This window comes from Physeter macrocephalus, chromosome 16 (assembly GCF_002837175.3).
Source record: "Physeter macrocephalus isolate SW-GA chromosome 16, ASM283717v5, whole genome shotgun sequence".
Classification (NCBI taxonomy): Eukaryota; Metazoa; Chordata; class Mammalia; order Artiodactyla; family Physeteridae; genus Physeter; species Physeter macrocephalus.
Window position 1 is genome coordinate 99,622,243 of NC_041229.1, and position 4,608 is coordinate 99,626,850.

Consider the following 4,608-nt stretch of genomic DNA (forward strand, 5'->3'; position numbering starts at 1 on the left):
ACCTATCCCCCCACTACATTCGAAAAGGCTAGAACAGCAAAATGTGCATCAGGACAGTCATGTGAAATTAATTCCGATTTAATTTTCTTGAGGGCTATAATCACCAGGGATGAAAACCCCTTATCCTGGCTGACTGCTGAATGGGAGAGGGATAAGTGACTAGGGTCACAGCAGGCTTGCCCCTGCTAGCATTCAGACCCAGGCCCCTGGCTGCCCGGGAATGGGACCTGGGTGAGACGAAGTAGCAAGGAGAGCAGTTCTGCCCACAGTGTGGAGGGGACTGAAGAGCAACACAGGCTGGACTTAGCTTCGGTGGTCAGGTGTGGAGGTTTCTCCCCATGACACCAAATAAAAACAGAAAAGAGAGAAGTAAAAGCATGGCTTACTGAAGTAGTCTCAGGAAGACAGATTGAGTGTGCAAAAGCTACACTGTGGACGCAGGCTCTAGGTTAGGGTCATCTTGGGCAATCTTCCATGCACTTGAGGGGACAGGCTCAAGTACACTGCAGTCGTAGCAGAAAAAAGGCTTAACCGTGTGCTGTTTCCACTGAGGTGGACAGAACCAAAGGAAATACCAGTGGGGAGGAGATAAAGAACTTCTCAGCCTAGAGCTGGGCATCAGCCAATTAAGAGTTCTGGTTTTATTAAACGTGCTCCATACCCTATATTTATATTTAAACAAGTAGAACCCACCAAATTCATTACAAGAGGGACGAGAAACAGATTAAAAATACATCAACTGGTTTGTGGTTAAAGAAGGGTTGTGTCACCTAAATATTTCTCAATCTAAAACTCATTCTTTAAGCATCCTTTGGAGACCACATAAGTGTGTGTATAGGGGTGTGTGCGCGCGCATATATATAGACTTCTACTTAATTGGCTCTCCTACAGTCATATTAATATGGGGCAATGAAAAAAGACTTCAGTAGGATGAGGGAAGGAATCCTTTGGCAAGCTACAATCTACTCTGAACTGGAGTAGTAGTGGTGGGATAAAGGGAGAGATCATATTTGTGTTTCTAGGGCAAAGAAAATGCAAAATTGAGAAGAACTGAGTAAAAGTAGGACATGCAGGATTGTAACACAGAAGGTAAGAAGAGACCAGCAGAAGTATCACCCAGCCAAATTTCACAGACCAGTGGGGAAATACCTGGCATTCAGAGACAACCCCCGTGAACAGGACTCGGTCCCACAAGACGCTTCGGGGAATAAGCTACCTTCCCTCCCTCATTAAAAACAACACTCCATTGGTGATGGCAGCAGTGCAGGTGGCAGCCAAAAGGAGGTACAGGACACATGTGAAGATCTTTTATCGTATCCCCTGAACTAGCCTACGGTACAAAGAAAGAGAGAAAGGAAACCTGTATAAATGAGTTAAAACAGAAGTCAGTCAGAGTTACATCCTTGTATGAACTCTCATAACAAAACATCTAAGATATCTGTACCCTTAGCATGTATTTAACAATGAGGGTTCTTTTGCATCCAGTACAGTCTTTTATATCTCGCAGACACTCATGTATTTGACAGAAATCTTTAATCTCTTCCACCAAATGCAGTTTTATGCCCCACGCCCCCGCCAGCCTCCTCAACATAACTTCTAAAGTGCCAACTTCAGTGAGATGTGGAACTCTCCTGTTTCCAACTTACTGCAGTTTTGTCTCCAGCAAGTTCAGTTTCTGTCGGTCAACGTAACGAGCAAACAGGGATACTAGATTTGTGGGTATAGAGATTGGCTTGGCCAGGGCCGCCTGGGGAATCCGCAGAAGTTCTCGGGTTGCCATGAACATCACCTCTGTCCTGAAAGGGAAAATAAAAAATAACAATATAAAAAAAAGAATGAAAAGATTACCTAAAAGAACTTAAAATAAGAGAAGAAACACAGTCCAGACTGACCACTGGTCGCTCTGCGTCGATTCTGAAGTGGGGTCTGAGCTCTGCAGGTCTTCCCCCCGGCTCAGCACGACGAGGAGCAGCGACAGGCCGAACTGCGAGAGGGGACAGAGGGCATCAAACAGCTGTGCGCCCAGTCCTCCTGCACCACTGCTGAGGGGACCGCTGCACTAGACGGGGCACGGCGCTGGATCAAAAGAACCCCGCTGCTGGGCTGCTCTGTGCAACTGGGCCGACCCGAGAGGCTGTGTGCTTCTCTGGGCACAGCAGCAACAAGCTCACTCAAAGGAAACAGGAAGCCCCAGTGTCCAGCAGTCCTCTACACCCCACCCCACCCTGATATGACAAGATAATTTCTCCTTGCCATGGGTGATGTGGGATTTAGCTTTTCTCCTGTTTACTAGAACAGAAATGGATTAAAAAGAAGAGTTAAAGGAAGACAAATTTTGATACAGAAAATTAAAGTCCATAGAACAAAAAAACATTAAATAGAATTTGAATTAAGAAAAATGGTGTTAAGACCTGTGAGAAAACAAAGAAAGGTAACTGGGATGATCAGGGAATGAAGAGAAAATTTCCTTAAAAAAGGACACACATATCTGGAAAGATAAAGGCTTAGAGAGGATGTCCAAGTCCTAGGTTAAATGTATGAATCACAGCTCTAATGGACCATAAGGAGAAGGTGGGGATATTTTGGGATTCCATCCCTCCTTTCTGAGTTCACCTCATACAGGATAACCTTGCCTTTCCACAAAAGCTCCCTTCATGTCGTTGTCAGAAAAACAACGGGTTATATATAACCTTGTCTGACTTCATGCTTTTCTACTGTCTTTATCAAAATTAAAGCTAAGAGACCAAATAACATGGAAGGCACACAACTGATTACCCCAGAACCCCTGTCTTATGTCCCCTGAGGCACCATCACCCTCTCAGCCTCTGAGGTACTCACGGCCCTTCCGAGCCATGCTTGGCAGGTTTTCAGGTATAAGAAGACAGAGGCCTTGGGTCTACTTTTCCCTCTGCTGTAACAGATGGCCCTTAGTGAGTGCTCACTGTGTACCAGGCATTATACTGAACCGTTCACGGCTGCTTTCTCATCTAAGAAACAGGACAACTCTGACATCAACCTCATCACATCCACATTACAGATCAGGAAAGCGTGGCTCAGCAAAGTGAAATAATCTGTTCAGGGTCACAAAGCTAGGATGCGGCAGACAAGGAGTGGAAACCTGCTCTGTCTAAAAGCTCATGTTCTTCTTCTATATCCTGCTTCCCCTAGGAGTCTCTGGATCTTTAACCTGATATAGATGAAATGTGCAACGGTCTCTTATGACAGAGACCGTTAATTACCTACCTAATACTGTATGCTTTCCTTCTCCTATTAGATCTGATTTTATTTGTGGTGACAATGGCGTGAACTAAAAAATGTTCTCCAGCCTTCCCTGCAGTTTAGGCATGGCATGTGACTAAGATCTGGCCATTGAGATTAAGTAGAAGTTGGTGGTTAGAGCTCCTGGAAAAGGTCCAAATAAGGAGGACAGACAGCTACTCCACACCTCTTGGCCTTCTAAACACACCTCTATTCCTGATGCAAAGTGGAACCTTAAATTCCACAACCATCGTGGACCATTAGAGGTCAGAAGCACGGCAGCCACTGCTAAGGATGGCAAAGAAGGGAAACTGAAGGAGCCTGTACCCCTGACACCGTGCAGTCACCATACCAGATTTATTCCACATGAGATACAGAATGTTCTATTTTGTTGAAACCACTGTTATTTCCGGTTTTTATCACTATAAGCTTAATGTAGAAGGCTGAAGGAAGCCTTTTTTTTTTTTTTTTTTTTTTACACAATAGCCACAGCAGTCATTATTTTTACTCATAACTCAAATTTATATTCCTCTCAAAGTTCAGGGACATAAAAGGGCAAGACCACCTTGTTCTGGAGCACAGCAGTGAGGTGAGGATTGGAGGGTGCTGGTGCAGCTGCACTCTGAGGTAGGTTCATTAGCTGTTGCAGAAGGCTGGTGACAGTCACTGATGGAAGATGATAGAGGAGAAGAGAGAAGGGACTCAATAAGCATGGCAGCACCTACCAAAAAAAAAAAAAAGAAGGCATTACATCTTGGCAACTGTTACTTCAGTCACAGCCCATCAGTGGGCAGGGATGGAAGGATACTCAGTTGTATATTCAACTTCCCGAGGCAAGATTTAACCAAGAAGGGCTGACAAGCCTAGCAGATACTACCAGCATCTTAACAGCGGATTCTATGGTAGCTACTGAGAACCTTTTCAACTCAACTTCTAAAGGAAACAGCATCACTTGTGTGAACCAAGGGTGTAAAAATCACTTCTCAAATACATAGCAAGATTCACGATAAAACATCAGTACTCACTCCACAAATATTTAGATGCTTACAGTGTTCCAGGCGTGTGAGCTAAAAACAAATAGTAAACAGGACAGACCCTCAGGGGTCTAAAGTATAGAGGAGAAGCCATGAGTAAATTGGCAACTTTAATATATTGTGAGAGGGACTCTAACACAGGTAAAATTCTTAGTGCTACCGAGTTATCGAGAAGTATTTTCAGAGTTAACTATCTTGTTTTATTTTTTATAAAAGCTCAATGAGGAAATGGAGAAATGATTAACCATTTTTTTTTTTTTTTTTTTTTTTTTTTGCGGTACGCGGGCCTCTCACTGCTGTGGCCTCTCCCGTTGCG

The 4,608-nt window shown here is 44.1% G+C and overlaps 1 protein-coding gene across 3 annotated transcripts in view; it reads right to left on the reverse strand.

Annotated features, from left to right (window-relative positions):
* Positions 1-621: 621 nt before the first annotated feature.
* Positions 622-4,608, reverse strand: part of PATL1 (PAT1 homolog 1, processing body mRNA decay factor) — a 32,652-nt gene continuing 28,665 nt past the window's right edge. For 2 of the 3 annotated variants that reach the window (XM_007120855.4, XM_028501154.2), the window contains exons 16-19: positions 3,824-3,979; positions 1,893-1,984; positions 1,647-1,796; positions 622-1,330 (exon numbers count right to left, since the gene is read on the reverse strand). In XM_007120855.4, the coding sequence (XP_007120917.1) occupies positions 1,309-1,330; positions 1,647-1,796; positions 1,893-1,984; positions 3,824-3,979 (420 nt within the window). In that variant the 3' untranslated portion in view covers positions 622-1,308. The remainder of the gene's footprint in view (positions 1,331-1,646; positions 1,797-1,892; positions 1,985-3,823; positions 3,980-4,608) is intronic. The other variant, XM_028501153.2, reaches the window with a different exon arrangement.